General features: G+C 35.7%; 1 protein-coding gene across 5 annotated transcripts in view; it reads right to left on the reverse strand.

Annotated features, from left to right (window-relative positions):
* Positions 1-24,193, reverse strand: part of RB1CC1 (RB1 inducible coiled-coil 1) — an 81,099-nt gene that overhangs the window by 34,909 nt on the left and 21,997 nt on the right. For all 5 annotated transcript variants that reach the window (XM_050708893.1, XM_035553191.2, XM_035553193.2 and 2 more), the window contains exons 4-9: positions 24,052-24,178; positions 23,623-23,793; positions 13,063-13,265; positions 11,528-11,963; positions 8,552-8,722; positions 1,504-1,688 (exon numbers count right to left, since the gene is read on the reverse strand). In XM_050708893.1, coding sequence (XP_050564850.1) covers positions 1,504-1,688; positions 8,552-8,722; positions 11,528-11,963; positions 13,063-13,265; positions 23,623-23,793; positions 24,052-24,178 — 1,293 coding nt within the window. The remainder of the gene's footprint in view (positions 1-1,503; positions 1,689-8,551; positions 8,723-11,527; positions 11,964-13,062; positions 13,266-23,622; positions 23,794-24,051; positions 24,179-24,193) is intronic.

The following is a 24,193-nucleotide window of genomic DNA, read 5'->3' on the forward strand; positions in this document are numbered from 1 at the left end:
TTTCTCCTTCCAAAGGGATGCAATTCTTTTCCTCTAGTAACTTGTGAATTAGGTGCATAGCTACACCAGTACTTCAGCATATAGGAAATCAAAGGGATGTTTATGGTAAGCTAACTTCTACATACTAACCCTCGCTACTTTTGAAAAATGGTGAAAAAACACAAAACACATCTTTTCAGAAGGGTAAGAGTAGGTGCACGGGCACTGAAGAGACAAAATTCCTATTCTGATTTCTCTAGCAATAATTCATCTTACAAACACAGAATCTGTCATTACTGCACTGCTGATTCTGCTTTACTTTATCCTGCATCCTTAAACTACATTTTTTCATACAAACTGTAGTCTCGTCAAGAAGAAAAAAAATCTTCTTGATGGATAACCAATCCAGTGTGCAAGTTTAACAGCATCAGTGTTCACAGAACTACAAAATATCCCGAGTTGGAAGGGACCCACAAGGATGATCAGGTCCCAGCACCTGGCTCCACACAGGACCACCCAAAAATCAGACCATGTGTCTGAGAGCACTGTCCAAATGCTTCTCGGACTCGAACAGGCTCAGTGCTGTGACCACTGCCCTGGGGAGCCTGCCCCAGTGCCCGACCACCCTCTGGGTGCAGAACCTTTCCCTAAGGCCCAGCCTGACCCTCCCCTGTCCCAGCTCCATGCCGTTCCCTCGGGTCCTGTCACTGTCCCCAGAGAGCAGAGCTCAGCGCCTGCCCCTCCGCTCCCCTCGTGAGGGAGCTGCAGGCCGCCATGAGGCCTCCCCTCAGCCTGCTCTGCTCCGGGCTGAACAAACCAAGGGACCTCATCCACTACTCATACGTCTTGCCCTCTACACCCTTCACTAATGTTGCTTAATTATTAACAGCTAGTATAAACATATCATTTCTTCAGAAAGGATTATAAGTCTGTACACTTTCCCTATGTATCTGACATAACATTAAATAAAGCTTAAGGATTAGGTTTAATAGCGGAAAGAACACTTTTTACATTTAGCAATACAGACTACTTACTGCCTTCTATGGCATAGGCAATGACACTTACATGAAAAAAATGACACTGTCAGTAGATGTAATTATTTTTCATTAACTGCAAGTAAATAAACTAATGTCACGCTTTCTTGCTTTGATATGATCACAAACTACTGAAGAATGTTTTACTTATATTTATTACACTCTTTTGAAAATATCAATATAATTGCCAGATTTTAAATAAGATATTGATGGCTTTCAAGGTTGATGACAGGAGAGGGGATTGTAGGTTCAAGAATATTGTTTTATTGATATGAAGGTCATTAAGAGATTTTTTCTTACAGCTTAAGTAATATTTTGTTTCATACTTACAGATGAGTTGATAAACAACCTCAACTGATCCAACTTTTATTTTCTCTTCCATTGAGAAAAGCCTCTGTGCATTACTGAAGATTTCCTTATGACACTTTTTCTTTTAAGAATATCAATGCAAGTGGAATTTGCAGTGCCAAGTTGAGAAGTTGTAACTTACTTTAGTCTGACTTGAAGATTATTTGCAAGCTCCTGTTTGGCAGTGGTGCATTTCTGTTTAATATCTAACAGTTTTCTGTGATTAGTTAACATAATCATCAGCTGATTTGCATGACTCAAACACAAGTCAGGCAGCACAGAAGGATCTTTCAAGTTCTCAGCTCTCTTCTGATTAGCCAAAAATCCCTATAGGAGAAAAAGACACGTTTGTTACACAAGCTTTGTAACAATCAAAAAGCACTGAAGTAATCATCTTCTCTGTAAGCATGCAAGACTTTTAATAAAATTCCTGTAACTATTAAAGGGTATAACAGAATCCTACATAGAGAAATCAAGTGTCAAGCTCACATTACTTCCATTCTCTAATCCAATACCAAATAAATCTCAGCTGAGATTTTAATCTCCAAACATTACCAACACAACCTTTTAAGAACTTCCCACAACTAACCAGCACAAGTGAAAGATTTTAAATTTAATGCAGCAGAAAGAAGTAGATACTAATTCTAATGCAATCAACCATCATTCTAATTCCTGCAAACAGCTTTTTAAATTCTGGCATATCCAAGACTTAACATTATAGCATATCCAGTATTATTACTGTGGGCGAAAGAATCTACCTCTTAAACAATTAAATTCATATATGAAAATAATTTTCCCCCCTCCTTCCTAGAATGAATGTATGTACAAATTTAAACATCTTCATTCATTATCTGCCAATTAGGAAGTACATCATAATTGTCACTAAATTGTCAGCCATGCAAGTCCTACCTAAGACAAATTATTGAACTTCTTTATGCAGTATGGAATGTATAACCTTCAAAACACAGCAAAATAAGTACATGCAGTGACAATTAAGGATGCCTGATACTCCTTATTAGAAGCATCAATTTTCACTTAGCCTTCATTATTCCAGGATGTAATTGTCTGTCATTAGCTCTTCCATTGTCTACTTGTATAAGACTGTTCCTCACAAATATCTTCTGAAAAGTCAAATACTGAACCATTAAAAAAAATAACCTGAGGAACATTAAGTGCTTTTGCAATATGTTAAAATTCTTATAATTGTTTTTACTCAGAAGTATTAACTTTCCTATTATGGGGCAGGAATTAGGAATTTGCCCTGGGTCTCTACAGTGTAAGAAAATGCAATGAAAGAGAGAAGGACAAAAGAGCATTATGACCAGGATTTTCTGTGGAATCTAGACCACAACACAGACTCTCTGAAACAGTTGTCCATTTTACCAATTGTAGAGCTGAGAATACTGCAAACACTATCAGTAATACATTTTTCTTATTTTATTCCTGTAAAGGGCGCTGGCTTTGCATAACAACCAAATAGAAAGTTTTGTTGGCAAACATCCTATCAATACCATACGTGAGGGTGGAAGAAGTTTCATGAATGGAAATTCTCCCCACTGACTTCTCTTCAGTAATCCAGAAAGATACGAAAATATTTTAAAAGCTGAAGTAGCTAAGTCAAGGGTAACAAAACACTTGCCATAAAGCAATAGGGTCTCTAGTTTATCCATATGCATCATGGTGGGGAGGGCTGACAAGTCTCTCCAATTGTGAACACTTGCTCTAAACTCTTGTTTCTGATGAGCCAGTGGAACAAGAGGAAGTAGGGAGAGAAAGCAGCTTCAGCAAAACAAGAATGGAAAAGTGCAGCCAGACATTTATTTGCAAGTTGGAGATTGGGCAGGGCAAGGAATTACTTGTTATGTTGTGGATGACAACAGGCAACCCCGTAAAAGGGTCAGTGGGCAAAACAGGAAAGTTGGACCATCTTAGACATGTCTTAGATTGGTGATTACAGAAGGTAGCATATGTAGACACACGCAGAAGAGGCAGCAAAGGCAGGGACAGGGAAGCATCCTGACATAAGAACTACTGTGCCGGGCCATTGTCTCCTTCGTCACATTCAACAGGTGAGACAAAATACTGCTGAAGGCAGTGTGGTTCTTTACCTATGATTTTGCTCATTGATTTTGTCCACTTCCATGTTGCATCTGACACATTGCTTGAACACAGCGGACACTACATTTGTACTTCCATAAACTTGTTTATTAACCCTTTGTTTTCTTAATAAAGAAATAAAAAACAGACATTAGTTCTAAGTGTTTCTTTCTGATGTTGAAGTCAATGAGAACAGTAAGCCATACAGAATTACATATACCAGGTGACAAATGAAATTCCTGTCATTGCTGGTTTAATATTGAAAGCGAACAGGTCTTGACATCAAATACTATAAAGCTTATTTGCAAAGCCTGCAATAAGTATTTGTATCCTAGTGAGAAAAGCACAGAAATCGGAAAGTATCATAAAAGTAGGTTAAGTGTAACGAAAAGAAAATGAAAGATGCACACAGCAGATGGAAGAGAATACTGAAGAGCTATGCAGTTACTGAACTCTGTGCAACTTCCGCATTGAATGAGGGAGGACCTTTTGGCAAACAAAAGCAGGTTGCCAGCGTTTTAACTGCCTGTCTTATTCAGCCCAAGTGAATGGAAACTAGAAAAGGTGAGAAGAATTGTTAGAGATGATCGAGATGAGGAGTCTCACCAAAAGAACTTGAATTGTTTAGCTATGGAAGACAAAGACATTGAACATGCTGTGCTAATCATTAGGGAATTGCCAAGTACCAAAATCAAAGACAGGATTAGGCATGAGAAAATAGATTTGAACTAGACAAGAATACATGCAGATCTGAGATGAAAGGATGTTTATACATTTTAGCACAATCAGATTGTATAAAACTGTAACACGTACAGAGAAATCAAGAAAATAATTGCTTTTAAATTGCATCTCAGTAAGCTTTTTAAATTGGCCACGTGGTATGGAGCTTGCAGTTACACAAAACTGGATGCATTGAGCTAGGAAATTCCTTCCAGCTTTACTCTCAGTTCCAAAAGGCTATCCATAAGTTTGAATATCTTTTGGGGTTTCTGTATCTGTGAATCCATCTTTAAAATAAATTTCAAACTAAAATTCTCATAGCATGCAGATCAGAAATAAAATTCTCAGCATACTAGAAAAAAACCATGTCATTGTTTTGGCTGGGATAGAGTTAGTAGAGGCTTGCATAATGCTGTGGTTTGGATTTTTTTTATGAGACTAGTAGTGATAACAGACCGATGTTTTAGCTGTTGCAGAGCAGTGCTCACACAGAGCCAAGGCCTTTCCAGCTCCTGGTGCTGCCCTGCCAGTGAGGAGGCTGGGGGTGCACCATGAGCTAGGAGGAGACACAGCCAAGGCAGCTGGCCCAGGCTGGCCAGAGGGATGTCCCATACCACAGAGTGTCATGCCCAGCAATAAAAGCTGGGGTAAAGAAGGAGAAAGGGGGGGATGTTCAGAGCGATGGTGTTCGTCTTCCCAAGAAACCATTGTGATGAGCCCTGATCTCCTGGAAGGGGCTGAACACCTGCCTGCTGATGGGAAGCAGCAAATGAACTCCTGGTTTGGCTCTGCCTGTGCACATGGCTTTTGCTTTACCCAGTAAACTGTCTTTATTTCAACTCATGATTTCTCACATTTTTACCTTTCTGGTTCTCTTCCCCATCCCACCTGGGGAGAGTGAGCAAGCAGCTGTATGGCACTGAGCTGCCTGCTGGGGTTAAACTACAACAGCTAGTTAAGAAAAACTACAGTAAAATAAAAAAAAAACAAGGAAAACAAATGTTGGAGAAATCCAAGATGTAAAGTAATCAATTGTACCAACAAGTTCTTGCCTTTTTAGCCCTGAGAAAAGGGAAGGGTTGACATGAGCATCACAGGTAAACTAAGAAGAGCCCTGAAAATAAACAGGTATGCTAGTTCTTTCATTGATTTTCACAGTGACTATTTCTAAATCAAAAAAAAAAAAAAAACAAGAAAGAATATTTAACGCTTTAGACTTAAATTCAAATAGTCAACAGGGAAAGGTGGCAGTCAGTGGGGTAATTAACAGCTGAGAAGACCTAGAAGCATGATAAATCCCCCCAAAAAAACAAAGTAAGATTTCCCTAATGTCAATAAGTGGAAGGGATATAAAAGTACAAAATATGACACTGACAATATGGATAACTCTCCCCCTTTTAATTAAAGTTCTTTTCTCATTAACTTTATGAGAAGCAGAACAATCCCAGAAACAAGAAAGCCATCTGAAAATCTGTGTGTTGGCTATGGTTAACAGAACTAACAGAAGACTAACACTTCTATGAATCTAGTTTGTAGAAGTGAATTTTGATGTAACTATGTTTTAAAAAGCTACACTATTAATTGAGAAAATTTGGAAAAAAATCAAATGCAAGAAAATGCTGTAAAGGACAAGCTACTGGACAGAATCATACTGAAAGATTAAAGAGGCTCCAAATGTTCTATATGAGTACCCTTATTACATAATGCCACCTACTGACCATAGTTATATATGCTTATGCTACAAATCCCAGCTTCCACAGAGAAAAATAGTTTTTGAATTTAACAAAGCAGCTTTCCATTGCTCCAGCAGCTGGAGATTAACTACTCAAGTACATAAATCAAAAAGTATTTTTTCATATAAAAGGCTGTTTAAGGGTCAGTTCATTGAAAAGACTAACCAGAGACAAAATAACTCTTAAGACAGTCCAAGGGACAAACAAATTATCTAAGCAACGAGGCCTTCTAGCAGCAGATGACTGTTCTGTGGGCTAAGTTTGTTCTGAATTTCAGTAACAGAACCTAAGTTGGAATAGAAAGTCAAGTCAAATTCTAGATGGAACATAAGCTTTTTCCAGCCTGGGAAAGACAAGTATACAGCTTCCAATACATATACTGCCGCTAGAATTACCATTTAGATGTTCCTTACTCTTGTTCCATAAAATACATCCACTTGCTATTTCTTTATGAACAGAAATAGTTCACTGCTGAAAAATGTGATATAAAGGAAAAGTTAGAGTTTTCTTCTAGTAACACCAAATATCAACAGTCATCAAAAAAATTTAAGCACTCCCTTTAAAAATACCCAAGTCTTTGCCTATATTTTTCAATAAGATGAAACCCTTGCACATAGCTATCCTTTTTAAGATTTCTATGCAGACTATCACTTGATTAATATGATAGTAGCTCTAATCTCACATTAAGCATCTACAAGCACCTAGTTTTTTCAAACGGTATCTAAACAACTACATTAAATGATGAAATCATACAAGCATATGAAATGAAAAACGATGTACGATGTCTTCCTAGATCTGATTAGAAAATGCTTCCTGAGGCTTTTCCATCATATATGCAGCATATACAGAAATGCTTCCATATAAAATGAAGGAATAAAGCTATCTAGGAGTACACTTCGTACTTAATCACAAGCATTCAATTCACTACGGAAGAAAAAAACCTTGTCCTATCTAGGGTATAGGATAAGGCATACTCTTCTTGATGAGGGTGGTGAGGCACTGAAACTGGTTGCCCATAGAGGTTGTGGAACCCTGGAAGTGCTCAGGCTGGATGTGGCTTTGGACAACCTGATTCTAACGGAAGGCGTCCTTGTCCACGGTAGGGAGATCAGAATAAGATGATATTCAAGGTGCCTTCCAATCCAAACCATTCTATGATTCTATCTCACTATTCTTAAAACAAAACAAAAAACTTGTGTCTTTTATGATACACATACAAAAGGAACAGCCAGTTTACAAAAAAAAGACAAGGCAAAGATGAAGATTTGAAAGTTTGAAGTCTGATAAATCTTCAAAAGGCACATAATCAAAACGTACAGAGGTATTTAGAAAAGGTACCAAGTATCTTTCCAATTGACTTTTAGGCATGTCACTCAAGTAGAATTGGTAAACTTGAGGTACATTCCTCATTCAAGTGGAGAGGGAGAACACAGCTAAGACCACAACAGCACTGGGCAACCAAGTAGAGAGATACAAGAATAGCTTTCTCCATCATGCTAAATTTCCCTTGGATTTAGCACCTGCCTACAACATAAACATGTTTTTTTTGTATGTCTGTCTTGCATACATTTAACAAAAACTTATGCCTGGACTTACTCATTGAAATTACTGGAGAACAGTCTCCACTTTTAAGTAATGCTGCCAGAAGAACTAGTAGCACCCACCTTTACACACCAGCCAAAGGACGCAGCTGGAAACCTGGGTCCTACATGACTGCCAGTCCAATTCTTTCCTAGGACTTGAAAAGGGGCCCCTAACCACCCCGCTGACCAGCAAGATAGGGAAGAACGCTGCTCAATTATTCCCACTAATGATACACCGCACCAAGCAGAAATGAGTAACTCGTTTGTTTCCTTATGGTCCCCATTCTGACACAATGGTGAACATCTACACATCTATTACATCAGGTAATGATCGCATACAGGTCTTAATATACTTCTAGTTCCAAAAGACAATTGGGTATAAAATTAACTGAAGCTCTTCACAGAAGCTGCATTTAATAAAGAAACTTTACTACAGCACTATACTATTTAAAATGTACAGCTCATGTGTTTGTGTATTTTAATATTTAGAAAAGCTTTAAATCAAATTTCTTACCACTTCAAATGACAGGCACACTACATTTTCTCCTCACTACAAGCTTGGTGATCAACCATTAAGCACATTACCTCTTCTCAGGTACTTTTATAGTGGCATTTACCAAGGGCTAAGTATTTGCCTTCAAAAACAAAAATTAATCTGTCTCTTTCTTATTCTGTATCTCTCAATCAAGCTCTGATTTTTTTTCCTTAGTTCTAGACAACAAGGATAACAATAAATCCCTCCATGACTGAAACCTGAAGGTGAACAGACTTGCTCTTACTCCTGAAGTATACAACAGTGATAACTCCTCTTTTCAGATCAAAAAATAAAAGAACACTTAAGTATTCAAAAGAATACGGTAATTAGCTGTGCACTGTAAACATAACATGTAAAAATAATATTTAACTGTCCAATTATTATAAATATAGTGCTTTACTGTAACACATTGAAAACTATCTTGCATTAAGACATGCAACTGTTTCATTATAATCTTTAACAGCATACACATATCAAAAGTCTACCATCTTCCAACGTCACACAAATATACATTTGCATTACCTGAGCAAGTTCTTTTTGTTCATTCACCAGTCTGCTGCAACTTGCTATCATCTGATCCAATGCATACAGCCTATCCTCAAGGCCTTTAATAGCCTTCATGTTCTGATTATCTAGTTTGGCAATAGTTTGTCGACATTCTGCCAAAAATGGCTGGATGATCCTTGGATCGAGCTAGAAATAAAATAATGGAAAAAATTAGCACTTGATGTATTCAAAGGTAACATGAAATAACGACGTGAATTTTCATAACCTTAATATTTTTCCTTCACTATTCTGTCGTATCTAGTACTATTTCCACTAAGCATTTTCTTTGAATCAAAGGCATGCCTACATCTTTCATTTGTTTCAGAATCCTGAATTAATTAGATTGTGGATTTTTGATCAATGCATCGGCTTCTTTTAAGTTTTCCAACCAGATCATCGTACAAATCAGGTCCTTGCAAGGGGAAGGGACAATGAGGGGACAGGGAGAATTAAAGCTAATGGACAGAGCGTACACTAGAACAGAGTCTATACAGCTATAATCAGAACAAACGACAAATGTGACTCAGTAGGAAGTGCAATAGGGAGGGTGGTAGGAAAGAGCTGCAAGACTCATTAGCACTTTCCCACTAAATGAAAGTGTTTAATTTATGGCTTCATATATAATGCAGATCAGTACTAGTAACTAGAATACAAGCTACAGAAAAATAGTACATTTCTAATACTTTTCACTATTATTTTTGATAACACATTGTTAATAAAATTGTTTCATCATACTCCTTTGTGACCCATCATCCAGGAAAAAATAAAAAAAATAAACTGTGAAACATTAAGAAGCTACAACACCCACAGACAGTAAGGGTAACCCTTTAAGTTTCACTAAAGAAGCAACGAAACAAATTAAAAGCATTAAGTGAGAATCTAATGAAAAGTATACAAGTACAAAGTCATACAAGCTGTCATAACACTGACTTCTTCCACTAATATGCAGGTTTTACAACAACCCACACCAAAAAGCATACTTACACCTTCCTAAAGATACACTTACGTGTATCAATATTAACATGAATAAAAAACCTATTTTCCCCAATCTAGTATTTGGCTGTATAAAAGCTTTCCTATGCAGTACTTTCATTCTGTTACAAATCTCATACAGACACGTTACACTTCAATGAAAATCTTACCTGAATTCAGAATTTCAAATAAGAATTGCAATTATAAGTCATTTGTATGGTTCATATTTCCAAGAAGGACAGGGCAGGGGAAGAATGGCGAAGAACAGTAACAAAAAATGATTGGCTTTTGTATTCTCACATTGAAGTGTTCTCTTAATATTTACTTGAGATGACAACTGTGTTGTGAGATACTTATTTGGTTGATTTTCCTTTTCAGCTACACACTAATTCTGTTTTCTAATTCTAAATCAATGGCAAACAAAGATTGAATCCTTTGTCTGTGCTACATTAAAGAGAGTAAATTAATGTTTTCCTAGGAGCTATCATATTGAAGCTTTTGAGTTTTTGTGAGAACTAAATCAAAATTGATCACTTATAGTTGGTCTGGTGGTAGCCAGAATAGATGGAGTATCTACCTGTCAATTATGATTGGAAAAAAAATTGCAGGGGCAACTTCATTCCCCCCCCCCAAAAAAAAACAACTAGATAAGAAAAGCAAGGACAGAAAAGTACACAGTTACAATGTAACCTACTCAAAACAGGTGACATAGGTCAAATAAGACTTCAAGCTAATCTAAAAAAGGTACAACAACTAACTAAAATGTTTTTTTCTTCAGCATCACTACATTTATTTTGAAGCAACTCTAATTCCTGTCTCTCAAAATATTGATAGATATAGGGACATAATACAGGACAACTTAACTAGTATGAACAAAATGAATTTCTTCGCCCTCAAATTGAACTACAGGGCTTTGTTACTTGCTTAAAACCATCAGAAAGCACCTTGTAGCATTACCAAAGAAACAAAACAGAGGATTGTCTCAGACTTCGGCAAAGTTTTTCAGAGACAGCACTGAACATACTTGGTTTTGGTAAAAGAAAGTAAAACTGTCACAACTTGGAAAGCCCAGTCATTCACTCAGCCTTTTCTGTACTACTAAAATTGAGACAGCTCAAAACCTTGGGCAGGCCTTAATATTAAGCCCAATTCTCCACTTACTTTTAAGGCAGAATTAAAAAAAAGTAAAACTGATCACATGGTAATGCTCCTTGTAACAGATTATGCCTAGACATAATTGAGAGTCTTCCATTCTTACCTTAATTAAAATAAAGTGTCCAAGACAATATAAATTATTTTTTTGTTTGTTCCAGGTACATTGAGTTATATTAAAACAATACATATGCAAACAAGGTTACACAACATAAGAAATATAAGCTACAGAAAAAGGTACAAGCAAGCAAGAAAGAAGGATATCTCAATGTAAAAGGTTACAACGTTAATTGGCTAAAGCAGTGACTTACAAAGAACATGAGCATGTACCAGTTAATAAAGAATGAAGAAATATCATGATTAACTACATGAATTTGATCTTTCAATAAATATTCAGTATTTTTAAGTACAGACTAACAGCGAATTTGGTCCAGGAAAATTTTAGTTTCATTATAAGCACAAAAACACAATCAACTGAGAGCAGAAGCTGCTTTGATACAAGAAATTATTGGCTTTCCAGAAGGAGTAGCTACTTTTGGAAAAAAAAGACAGCAGAACCCCAAAACAACAACAAAACCTCCAAGATAATGAACATTCATTGTGAAATTATAAATTTTCTCAGAGGTCAAATTCTTAAAACTCAAGAACTCATTCACAAAATATTTCCCCCACCCCCACTTTGTTTTGGTCTCCCTTCAGAAAGTTATTTGAGAAACAACAAGCTATAGAAAGTTGAATCACTTCAAAAGAACCATCATCTGGAAAATAAAACTATCCCATAGCAAGTTTTCAATATAATTTGAGTGAGAAAAAAAATTGTTAACTTACCCTGCTCATAGAATCAAAACATTTTCTGACCAGCGATTCAACATCGTTAGGTCTATCTTGAACGTTTATCCAGTCTAACAAAGACACATTGAATGAAGGCTGATCATCATCTTTCAATTCTACTGATGCTTCATTGTCCTGGACAGTAGCATTTTGACCAGACTCCTTATCATCTTTTACATTTTCAGGATTTGTGCCTTCCAAAGCTGAACGTTCAACTGACTTGCAAAATGATGCTAACATTGATTTATTGTTCATTTTAGATACATCAGAATAAAGCACCAGTTCAGGAGATTTCCCATCCTCAGTTTCTTCACTTTCTGCCCCTCCATGCTCAGCTGAAGAATCCAGTCTTCCTAAACACTCCCTGTAACTATGTCTTGTTAGGCACTCCAGCAGTGGTATCTTGGCCATGATAGAAACAGCAGAACCCAAGCTTTTTTAAAAAGGGTGAAAACAAAAAGCCATCAGTATCCAGAAGCCAATTGCATACCAACTTTGACACAAGCCACTCATAATTAAAGTGCCATTTGTATATTTTAGAACTGAAACAGACTTCAAAATGAATTTGGTTATTACCCTTTCAAAGCACTGCGTTCAGTAACAACATCATGAGAGCACAGAAAGTAATTTTTGCTCTCTTCCACTGCTGAATATGAACTCTTCTAAACTTCAGGGTAAGCTTATATGTCATATAAGCTTATATGTCAATATTATATGGCATAATGCGATGACAAAAACATGAAAAAACATGGCAGTTTGATAACTGAGACATCCATATTTTAAACACACAACTGGGACTTTTATGTTTGCATTCTGCATAGGTACACACCAATGCTTATTAGCAAAGATTGAGTGCCCTCTGGCTGACTACTTTTGCAGAGCTTGAATGCTCTCTACGTATTTGGTAAAAACTATGAAGTCCAACTTATTTTTTGTTTTATTAAAATAAGGTAAACCATATTTCTGCTTGATTTCTCTAAGTACCTGAAATTCTATTAGGCACTTCACTCACAGAAATACCACAATAGTATAACGTCTCCAGAAAGATGTCAAAAAAATATTTTCCTTCAAGCAACATCCAGAGTTTGCAAGGCTGTAAGTATACATTTATATACACACACCCAAAGATGTATATATACACCAAGATTCCGTGTTATAAGTAGCTTCAAATTTGCAACATAGATCATCGTTCTTAATATGTAAGTATTCAGAAGTGCAAATATGTATTTAAAATACTATTTAATGTCTAAATTTATTATCTAGATATTTCTAGTGTACATTTGGAAGGACTCCAGCTCTTAAACAGCTCACATTAGTGAGCATAATCTTCCAGATAATTCAATACAGGTTTCTGTGTGGTGATGAATGCAATGAAAAAAAGTCAATTAAAAAATAACTAGCATAGAAGAGAAAATGTTTTCAGTGACATAATCAAATACACGCCTGATTAATTAAAACTAGCAAGAGATATACAACACAAAAAATGTAAATAAGCTCTGGAGATTGAGACTGAAGTTAAATGGCAAACCTACTGTGTGAGTTTCAACTTGATATCATCTATGGACTGCAAATAGCTTGAATATACATTTTCAAACTTGAAAAGTAGCTTTTGGTAAGAGTATGTACAATCTTCCAAGTTGGCCATTATGGCAGCCCAGCCTTGATGCTGAAGATGTTCATCATGTACAAGACCTTCACAGAATGAGCAAAGCTTCTTGGCAACTTCATACATTTCCTAGAAAAAAAAATCCAACAAAAAAAATGAAACTCACTTAGCTGGACTTGTGATGTTTTATATAGCTACCATAGAAAAGTGAGACACTTAGAAAATATTAAGATAAAAAGTGTTAAACTGTGACAGCTAAAGCTGCACATCTCTTAAAACTTCAACCAAAAATAACTTCCTTTACTCTTAAGAAAATCAGTTAGAGGATGAAAAAATTATAGAGCATTTACTGAATTATTTTTCTTCTAAATAGGCAGATGAAAAGCTGCAGTTCAAAAGAAAAACTCATATACTTGAATTCTGCTAATATAAAATATTCAGTGCACACGTGAATAATAATGCTTGTACTAATCTAGCAGAAGGAGCTGGCAAACAAGGTAGATTAAAGAGAAAACTATTGAAGAGCCAAGCAGAAACTCAGAATAAGACAAAGAATGGCAGTATCCATCAATAGAAACACAGGTACATCAGATGCAGGGAGAGATGCATAGTGTAAAAGGGAGGGCAGATACTTAACTGAAGTCTTTTAGCAATTAATAAACCAGAGAAGCAGAGCAGAGAGCATACAAAACTCTAAAACACCCTGAAACTTGGTGCATGCAAATCAACACAGTTTTTCTGTTAAATAATTGTATGACACAAACATTTAACCACCATAAGAAGGTGAAAATTTAATTACCACCCAACATGGCAGAGATAAGAGAGACCTAGATATGGCAAGTACCAAATCCTATTAGAAATGCACTAATAGCAATGCCTTATTCTATTCGGTTCCAAAATTTTAACTATTAGTAGAAAATCTATTTAAAGTATACTAACAAACTGCATCTCCCCTACTATCCCCAAGATGCCTACTTCCCAAACACCCAAATGAGAAAATAATATAGAAGTCACACTTAATCCTTCAGCTCAACACTTTATAACATACTAAATTGGAAATAGTCTCTTCAGAATACCTGGATGTTTGGTTTTAGTGTTTGTCTACCCACCAAGGAAAAAAATCCTACAACTTTTTGCATGTTGTTCATAGCGTTGAACTAAACAAAGCATATCTTTCCCTTGTTATAGTGCACGTGAGGAAAGCGTACATGGAGAATCAAGTTTACATTATTTAAGTACAGTGAAAAAGCAGTAAAAACCTCAACATATTATAAAATACGTTCACTTCTGACCACATGGTTTACAGCACATATGCATACACAAAATTTTCAAACAATAACACTTATCTTCCCAAAATAAATCACAAAACTGCAGAGCATCTTATCTGAACATTTCAGAATTAATCTTGACAAAGCCTAAGTTACAAACTCACTTTAAAAACAAACAAACAAAAAGCAACAAAAAAAGTCCAAGTATTGTCTCCAGCAGCATCACAAAATTCCATCGTCTTTCAAATTACTGGTATCTAACTTATCAGCATGCAAACAATGAATATATAACTACTTATATGTGAAACCCAAGAAAATCAAAAGCTATTACAAATTTCTACCATTTCATAGTACAGGCACTGGTTTTCCTTTAGTATGTCTTTGCAACTTGGTCTTGTTTTCTGAACTTTGTTCACCCTCTGGGCACACAACAGGAAGAATTTCTACTTTGAAAAGAACAGTTATTTTATTTGCAGCATGAGCTCTCTCTTCCCAAGTCAAAACTAGCAACACAACTTGGACAGCATCCAGGTTGTGCTGACATCTTCAAGTCATTACCTTAATACTAGATCCAGTCCCTCTGTACAACTTAAATATACGCATGCAAACTAACGCAATACTGACAACTTGAAGAACTTTTATTACTCATTCTTGAATACAAATTACTCAAATTCTGCAGCAGATGAAAAAAGAGCTGCTGCTTTCTCATTTATACTAAAAACCAGAACAGACCTTTTACCCTAAAGTATACTAAAAGATATACCAAAAATATAAAGCTGAAAGGCAACTAAATGTCTCCATTGTACTCTAATGTATGCCCTGTGAAAGTAAATGAGCATTCTACTTTCAACCCACAAACACTACTCCCTTCCCAAAGTCAACGTTCCCCCACCCTATCGGCAACAATCCTATAAATGACAGCATATGGAAACCATACATTAGTTTGAAGACTAAAACAATTTAAGCTATCTACAAAATCTAAACTGATCTCAAAGTCTTTTTATGCAGCAGTATCTTCAAGTGAGTACCATCACCGTGTACTGAGGAAAATAAAGACTGAATTTCTCCCACCCCTTAACTAAAATGTTTCTTTGAAAGCCCTGGGCATAGAGGACTTTTAGTTCTATTTTCCTTTGGACAAACTGACTTGGTATTGCACAGATCAACTATTAGGCTTGATAAGAACAGATGCTGTGCCCTGAGACATACTCTCAACTCAGACCACTTTTTTTTTTAAGCTAGATCTATTTACTGAGTTCAAAATAGGAGTCAGAAGCTGCTAAGTTAGTTTTGTTCTATTAAGTTTTGTGTGTCATCTTTGATACTCCCTGGAGAATTTAAGTGCTGTCAACTTAAGACATTAATTCTGTCAAGGTTGTCACAACACTTTCAAACTCAAAATAAAAATTGCAAGTTATCACATTTTAATAGGAAAACAACATTACAACTGAGATTGCTTGTTATACTACAGATGACCAGCACTGACACTTTTTTATCTAGGAGTCTGACCTGCCATGATTTACCCAAACTTATCCGAGTCAGAAACTCGTGTCCCAGAAAAGTGAAAGGGTAAAGAACAGTATTTCCCATAGAGGCAAATTAATGCTTTTTAGAAACCACATAACAGAAGGGCATTCTAGTAACTGTCAAGATTTCTCATGTAATAGAGGCAGACCCAAAGAAACTGCTATACAAAAACACCCCAGTGCCGTGTAACTATTCAACCAGTTTCATCTTCAGTGTGAAATGAGCTACAGCTCTTTAGTGTTGTACATACACACAGAAGACATGAACACTGAAAGAAAAATTCTCATTATGAAAGCAACCATAAATAAGATACTGAGACAAAAAGATATTTTATATGTAGCTCAAGTGGTTCAATTAAAATCTGCACAGGTGCATCTTTCTTATCATTCCATCACTACTGAATGCAGCTTCAAGTGATTTGGCTTGTTTTTCCTGCCTTTTCTATAAGCAATATTAAAGGGGAGGCATCCTCAAGCTACTTTAGAAGATCAACACCAATCTATTTTACACAATCAGTATTGCTGCATGAATAAAAGAATTAAGCAGTTCCCTTCCAAACGAGTAACATCTAAAACCACAGACATAAATAAAGGCCTGCAGTTCAACATGTTTTAACACTTCTCAGTAAAGCTCCAGCACAGAAAATGAAGCCTGCCTAACAACAGGTATGCTTTTGTCATTGATTTTTCTACAGATCAGAGTAATTTGCAGCCAACCAATGGTTCACAGAACATAAAAATTAAAAACTAGATGACTTGAACAGCTACATTCATTTTACTCAACTATATTGATATACCTAGAACACTGAGTTTCACCATACCACTGGAATATGGACCTCAAGAAGCACTGCTACAAGACTAGACAAACCCAACTTGCCCATTTATGTTGAAGAGGAAATAAAGGCATTTTGCCTTTTTAGTTAGTCCAAAAATCCACAGGCTCACCAGAAAGATTCTTTATCTCCATCTAGATGTTTTAACAGAATGTTTACTTGAATTATTTTATTCTATCAGCATGACTTCACCATAGGTTATTCTTCTAATTATTTCAATTTAGTAAGTTGCAACCAAAATCAGTAGAAGCAACAAAGTACGTTTTATCTGAAACAAGAATTAACTGGTAAAGTGCTTCCCATTAATTTCAAGATTTTGCCCTTGCATCCTAACACCCTAATTTTGCTCATCTAAATGGGGAAAAAAAATCATGGGAAGGTCCATTTGTCTTAAGCGCTTTTTTGGACTTACCTCTAAAGAACAAAAGTTCTCAGGAAATGCAGGGTTCTTTCCATTCTCTACAACCCTGTGGTAAAAGGAAACAAGGCATCAAAGTCCTCTATTGCCATGTGTCTGAAATTCTGTTAAAGGACTCCTTACAGGTTTGAGTCACCCTAAACAAAAAAGTAATCAACCTCAGGCCACCAAAAAGGATCCCTGAAAGTGAAGTTACACACACCACACACTACACTAGAGGATAAACACTTCCACAAAAGGTAACCAATATCTTGGTTACCAATACCAGAAACTAAGACCAATATCCCTTTTTTAACACGTCAACTGAAAACAACAGTAATGTTACTATATTAACCACTTCTCAGGATTTCAGCTTTTAAAACCTGAAGCTGGAACAGTTAACTTGACTGTGAGGGAGACTTGAGATTTCATGATAATTTCTCGTCTTTCATTAGACAGCTGATTATTCCATTCTCCTTTAATATTGATCAATTTTGGTGACTGTCCTTTGAACATTTGTCCACACAGTTCATGACTTACTACATATTTATTAAGTATTTATTTCATCAGCGTGATACAGAGCCAAGCTATTCATAGCTTAGTGACTTTTTCTTCAGTCCTGTTTTCACTAGCTCTTGGCTGAGATCCTAAAAGCAAGCTAAGAGAAGTGACAGAATTTACCACCAAAAAGGACACTGAGAAGCTGATATAAAACACCCAGCCAATGAATCAAAGCAGGGTATGAGGTAAGTGATAATTTTCACTAGCTTTTCCAAGCCATCCAAGTCTTTTTTTTTTTTTTAAACACTCCCAGTGAATTTTCCAAAAGCTTAACCTAATGATTTTGGTCAAAAAGGCCAACCAAAAAACATTTAATCATAAAAGCTATTCTATTTAAACCCTGCCCAGCTCAAAGACATTCAAAGATGATGAGATTGATCATTGATGCAAGTTAAAGAAGTCTGGACTTCTGTGGAAGAGCTAGAAGTGTTTCCTGCTATTAGAATATTTAGTAAAAACGGATGAATAATAGCAATTTAATCACACAATTGCTAGAATCATTACAAATGCTTTACGAACGCAACATTTTTAAGTAATTGTTTTCCACTGGGTCTCAAAGTAGCTTTCTAGTCAAAGTGAAAGTGTACATATTTAAACAGTAGTTACATCGCTTTCAGGAAGCATGATTATATATCTTCACTAGGGTTGGAAGCATTTGGAACTGAATCAAGAATGATGTAGGTACTAAGACTACAGACATGGTTTTACATAGCCTTATGAAACGACCACACAGTTTCTCATTGCCATCCCTATCTCTAAAGTATGACTGGAATTGACAGCTTGATGATGTCAGCAACAGTATTACATGAAATATGAAATATATCCACTAACCAAAAGTGCAAGTCTCCAATAACCTTCTTCTGTGACTTCAGTTAAAATTAGGGAATTTCAGTTAAATCACTTAAAAATAGCTAAGTAAACCCTGTTCTAAAAGATAAGCTATCAGATTTTTTTAGCAGTAGTGTTAAAAAAAGATTAGACAAGATTCATAGAAGAGAGTTCATTGCGCAATGCATTGTGTAGAGAACAGCTTGTTTTCTCCTAAGCTAATATGTACGCAACTTTTTGCAAACACTCTGTGCACCTCATTGTCCACATTCCGCAGCTCAACACCAAAACTGATGAACTGGAAGAGAAGTAGGAAAGTAGGGTAGCTGTAGAAAAGCACGCTGTAACACTTAAGGCACTTACATCTCAACAGTAAATTTTTAGCCAGAGGGCAACCAGGATACTTGGACATAAAATGAAAATAGGCTTAGAAAGTTGCTTTAACTGCTATTTAAAAGCCAGACAATATATGAAACAAACACTGAACAAGGAAAAGACGATTAAGAAAAGTTTAAAACACTAAGACATCACCACATTTGACAAAAGCTATGGAAAGTATTTCAGTTTAATCAGTGAAAGAGCAAATTGTGGTAACAGATACAGCTTCTTTAAAGTTTTTATACTGTGAATTTTATGTAATGAGATCTCCAGTTTAAAAAAAACACACACCTTAAAGAAATTTGTTTAAGTGTTAAATTCAGGAAACGAAAAAGAAAATAATTTATCTTGATATGGGTAGTTATAGTACAGTGGAAAACCAAACAGGTGGCAATAAGCTTGACACAGGAAGGACTTTTGGTTAGGAGGTATTAAAACCTAAAAAAAGACTAAATGTAAGTTAATGAAATTAGCTCCAATCAGAAAATAAGAAAATTAACATCTGCTGCTTTTACACATCTCTATACCATGTGGATAAAAAGTTACAAGAATGCAAACATTCCGTAGGACTTTTAAAGTTCCTTGTTCAAGAAAAAACTATATTTGTAAGTGGAATTAACTTGGCTCATTCAAGTCATAAAAGCAGTTGAGCTATTCATGTGACAATGGCTCATTAACGTAGGTGAGAGCAACATCTGAAAGAGAAAAATGCAGGCCATGAAAACAAACAGTCTTCCATGAATATCACTGAAAAATGTTACAGTTCTGCATATTTTTTCCCTCCCGATGATTCTAAATTACTGACCTGGAAGAAAAAAACGAGCCATGAAGTAGCAAAGCTTACGCAGATTTCTTAAGAGACTCTTTAACAACAATTCCAACTATAATTATGCTGCTATAACTACGCTCCTGAAGAAATGCACAGAATATGACTATTTACCCAACTCAGAATATTTGAGCTATCTGTAAGGCAGGAACAAAACAGGGCCTTCACTGTGAACTAAAAGATAACTTTTGTTTTACCTGACAGTAACCAAGGATATCAGAAAATTAGGACAAAAAAGAGAAATCTAGATCAGTAGTGGTCAGCTCTAGCTGACCATCTAACAAAGGAAAGATGGGAAACAAGATTTTAGGCAGGCAAAAAAAACAACAATGGGGAAGAAAATAAATACACAGACTAAGAAAAATACTTGTTAAAGGAAAACGCAGAACTACTTTTTTACTGCAAACAAGTTTTTAAAACACCATATCCAGAAAGTGAATCAGATATCTGTCAGCTTTCTCTACAGTACAAATAAAGTTCAAAATAAGGTAAGATAAAAAACACCTTTTCATACTGTTCTACAGCATAATACAACCCATGGAAAAACTGATCAAATTCAAAAGTTTTCAGGAAGACTTAAAATAAGGGAAAACTAAGATGACGACAAAATCCATTACACCCTGAAACATATATAACACTCCACACAAGAAAATAAATTTGCTTATTACTAAATTAGAAGCAGGCCATGCGCTACAAGAGATAACCAAGAATAGTTACTGTACTCCTGCGCAGTAAATTGGAAGTCATCTTCTAAGCAATTTTTACTATTTCATATACTGTTTTACTATTTCTTATAAAATCTGATTTTAAAGTTATACTGCATATCTTCTGGGCAGAAGAGATAGTAAATTAAATGTAAACTGGCAGCTATCTAACATTCTCCTCTACTTTTAAGTAGTTGCACGTCACTGTTTCTTATTATTGACAATAAGATTTTGTAATCATAAGTAACAATTTAGATTGAGATTTCTATTCTAATAGAAAACATATTTAAATGTAATTAATACATGATAATTATTTAAGTTCCTTAAATAATTACAACATGCAAAACCACCATCAAGTACTGTAACTCTGTTTTTCTGGTAACACAAATTGTCTCTAAAATGAATTAAAAGATAAGTCTTCAATCATTATGCTGCAGATTTTTCATGCCCATTTTGCATGAAATCTAGTGTACAGTATAGTGGTTTTGGATGCATCATTCTCACAACTACAGAGGTTCAGAGACTCTCTTCCTCTCCCCAGATCTTAATTTTGAGAAGGACTAATATCCCATGTTCCATCTTCCTCCCAGACCAGAGGCTTACAATGAACCTTGAAGAAGATTAATGATCTAACCACATTTCTAGCCTTTCTCTAATTTCTTCTGAATTACTGCTCAATATACTTCAAGTAAGCATCATGAAAGGCTGTAGTAACACTGCAATACTCCTTTTATAATACTCCTTTATGAAGTCTTCACACCCTGGCACATCTCAAGTCAGGTTAGACTATTTACTAATCTTCTATGATACAGAGCTGTTTTCTTAGCATTCCCCTCAACTCTCAGAAAAGCACCCAAAGCATTTTCACAGCCAAATACAGAGCCCATGATTTTGAAATATTTCAAATATTGGACAAAGCTAACTGATGGTATAAAGGCACATCAGATTTAAGAACATAACTAGATATTCAGTCTTTATTATTTTTTTTTTGTTTCCAGAAAAAATACTATAATTGTTGCCCTTTTACCAGCAGGGAAGAGCTGGAAGAAGTGTGGAACATAGGACAATCTTTTACAAGATCAATGTGCAGGCTAAAACAACAACTCCATTCCACTTAAGTGGATGTTTAAAGACCTTTAAAATCCTAAATCCACCCTCCTTCAACAATAATAATAGATTCCATCAAGCATAGAAAGATTTCTTTACTTTGATCCTGAACTGATTTCCATCTCTATGTAAACTCCACAGTCTTAAGCTAAATGTTATAGCTCCAGTTGGCCAATAAATGCTGTACTTCACATGGACTTAGAGTATTTCTGAAATATGGGTTTCCCTGACAGAAGACTTGCCAACAGAACAAGTCAGTTAAGATATAAGTAATTTAAAAGCAGAAACACTTGAATAAACTTGCTTGCTCTGTGTATTAATACAGCCTTCAGAATTGAGGGGGAAGAGAAGGTAGCACTAACAATCCTTCTCAAGTAGAAGTATACATTAAAAAAACACTCCTGGAATATAAAAACTTACTCCACAGGAATCAAATCTGTTTATCTATCAATGTATAGTAACTTCACTGGGTCAAAACAAAAATCAGGAATCCCTGCTGTGTCAATTTTTCCCCTTCAGAGATGGGGAAAACAAAGGAGAGAAAATATCAACAATTAGAAACAAGAAACTCATTAATACCACCTTTTCAAGTAAAGTTCATACATAAATACCAGAACTCCCATTCATATCAAATCAATTAATATGTTAAGCATTTAACAGACACTAGTCTTATTGACTTTTATAAAATCCTTTTAACACCTCAGAAAAATCAGTATTTCAGTCTCAACTGCTGAAAAAACTATCTTCACACTCCTCAAAGCAAGGAGCACAAATGAAAACCTCCTACTCCTAGATGAATTCACATCTATATCTACTCTTTTCAGTCTGACAGTCATATGATTCACAGATCCCTAATTACTCAAGGTCTTATTTACTAAGTCAGCAATAACTGTCAACAGGTGGTAGATGGAAGAAGAGTGTTTATTGGACTTGATCCTTGCCTTAAATTAGACAGTATGTCAATGTTAGATTATTCAAGCTAACCTCCCCACTCCTGATAGGCCAAGGGGGAAAAAAAGCAAAATGAAACTCTGTGCTATATGCATGACTTGGCACTTTTCCTCTGAATTCTTCTGTACAGTACTTAAAAAGTACATCACTTAAAATACTAAATACTCTTTTGGACTGCCTTAATGTTGTTACTGAAACTTGCAAATGATTACCAAGACAACATGCTAAAAGCATGAATTACTATTCAGTCTGTGCTAAATGCTACACAACCACTAACCCACTCCTAACTGTTGGAAATCTAAACATTATTAGAGACGGTTTTTTTAAATAATTAGAGACTGTATTATTTAACCCATTTAGAATGTAAAATTTGAAAAGGAAAATGAGGACAGCATTTCGTAACACGAAGAAACGCAGTTAGCTCAGCTACTGCGCACGTCACATTCTAGAACATGCAGCCGTTCATACTGCTTGCACACTTGGTATTTTACTACCCTTGTTGCAGGGTAGCCCCCTCCTCAAAGTAATATGAAATAATCAAATCGGAATTCTAACAAGTTTGCTTTCTATGCGAGTAGAAGCCAGCACTCAATAAGAAAACACCTGAAAGACATTTCAGGAAAATGAAGCTTAGTTTTACATGTCTATGCAACTGGTGAGAAATTTATAAGAGGAAACAGGAGGTTGGAAAGGTACTTTGAAAGAGATTATGCTGCATATCTTCTATCTGGGTTAATACTGTTTCTGAACTAACAAACTTTTCTGTCTTCAAGTTGAGACAGAATAAAGTCACTGAAAATGAGGCAGGGAATTGAGGCACGAGTCCAAAGAAACCAAATTTCTTTCATTTTGCCAGTGCTGGAAACATATGCATCCATAAAGCCATACTACAATTTGCTTTCGAAAGCAGCTTTGAAAATGCTACAAAAGCACATTTCAGTACCTACCTTGAAAATCAGAGACAAAGGCTTCAAAGAATAGATCATTAATAGTATATCATTTTCACTGTCTTCTGACAAAACTACTTCAAAATTTGCATCAAGTTACCGCTCTGACATAAAAAGGGTATTGTCCTTTTGTGCGCAAGTACACTACAAATTTACTTACCACAGCAAGTTGTGTCCGTGATGCTACCGTGTGAAAAACTGCAGGCATCATTAGAGACTCTTCTACTTTCAATTCCATCTCATTCTCCGCTGAAAACGTAGTTTTGGGGATAGCTGGGGGACGCTCACACAAGATCATTTCTTTGTTGAATAAGAAAATTGGGTTGGTGTCCTACACTCAAGAAGAAAGTGAAACCACACATTTAGTAAAGGTACCATTCAATCACCAGTTATTCCATCATATGGGTAATATGTCTTAAGACCATGTTAAAATCCACATGTATAAATAAACTGAATAGATAAAAAAGGTTTCTCAAATGAAAAATTCAGCAAACATGATATACTATGGAAAAATACTTAAAAATCCTTTACTAAAAAAGTTTTTTCTTCCCCTACCACAGCTTAAATGACAAATGCAGTATGCACTTACTGTTCCAGCACTGTAACTACACACTTTTCTGTCTGGTGCCATACACTCTCCTCCATTGACAACCAGTACCTGGTGCTGAATGGCAATCTTATACTTTGCTTGTATCGCATGTTTCAGATCAGCCACGCTGAAAAAAAAAAAT

This window comes from Cygnus atratus, chromosome 2 (genome assembly GCF_013377495.2).
Source record: "Cygnus atratus isolate AKBS03 ecotype Queensland, Australia chromosome 2, CAtr_DNAZoo_HiC_assembly, whole genome shotgun sequence".
Lineage (NCBI taxonomy): Eukaryota > Metazoa > Chordata > Aves > Anseriformes > Anatidae > Cygnus > Cygnus atratus.